General features: G+C 61.8%; 1 protein-coding gene across 1 annotated transcript in view; it reads right to left on the reverse strand.

The window, feature by feature from the left end:
• Positions 1-227: 227 nt before the first annotated feature.
• Positions 228-414, reverse strand: part of GAS8 (growth arrest-specific 8) — a gene marked incomplete at both ends in the record, with an annotated part of 2,400 nt that continues 2,213 nt past the window's right edge. Inside the window, one exon of the mRNA XM_010137758.1 lies at positions 228-325. Within this exon, the coding sequence (XP_010136060.1) occupies positions 228-325 (98 nt within the window). The remainder of the gene's footprint in view (positions 326-414) is intronic.

The raw sequence follows: 414 nt of genomic DNA on the forward strand, positions 1-414 counted from the left end.
TCCCTGGCAGCCAGGGTGCAGCCCACTGGAGTGTAGACGATTGCTCCACGAAGGCCAAGGCCAAGGCTGTCTGCTGACCGTGGGAGACACCAGAGCGAGGAGCTTTATTTGGAGCAGCGGCTGTCACACAGCTCTGGATTAGAGCTCGGAAAGCCCTCGGCTGAGCCCCCGCGCCCGGCCCTCTGCGGAGGGGACGGGGTTTGGCGAGGGGAGCAGGACACCCAGACCCTGCTCTGACCTTACAGAATCTCTGCTCCAGCACCTCATGTTCCCACTGAAGATCCTTCAGCTCCTTCTGGGTGACTTTCAGACGGGCTCTGGTGTTCTGCAGGCGGGAAGGGATGGTTAAAGAGCACGGGTTTCCCTGGGAGGTGTGGGGGAAGTGTTCTGGGAAGGGGGGAGTGACCGGCAGAG

This window comes from Buceros rhinoceros, unplaced genomic scaffold (genome assembly GCF_000710305.1).
Source record: "Buceros rhinoceros silvestris isolate BGI_N320 unplaced genomic scaffold, ASM71030v1 scaffold31906, whole genome shotgun sequence".
NCBI lineage: Eukaryota > Metazoa > Chordata > Aves > Bucerotiformes > Bucerotidae > Buceros > Buceros rhinoceros.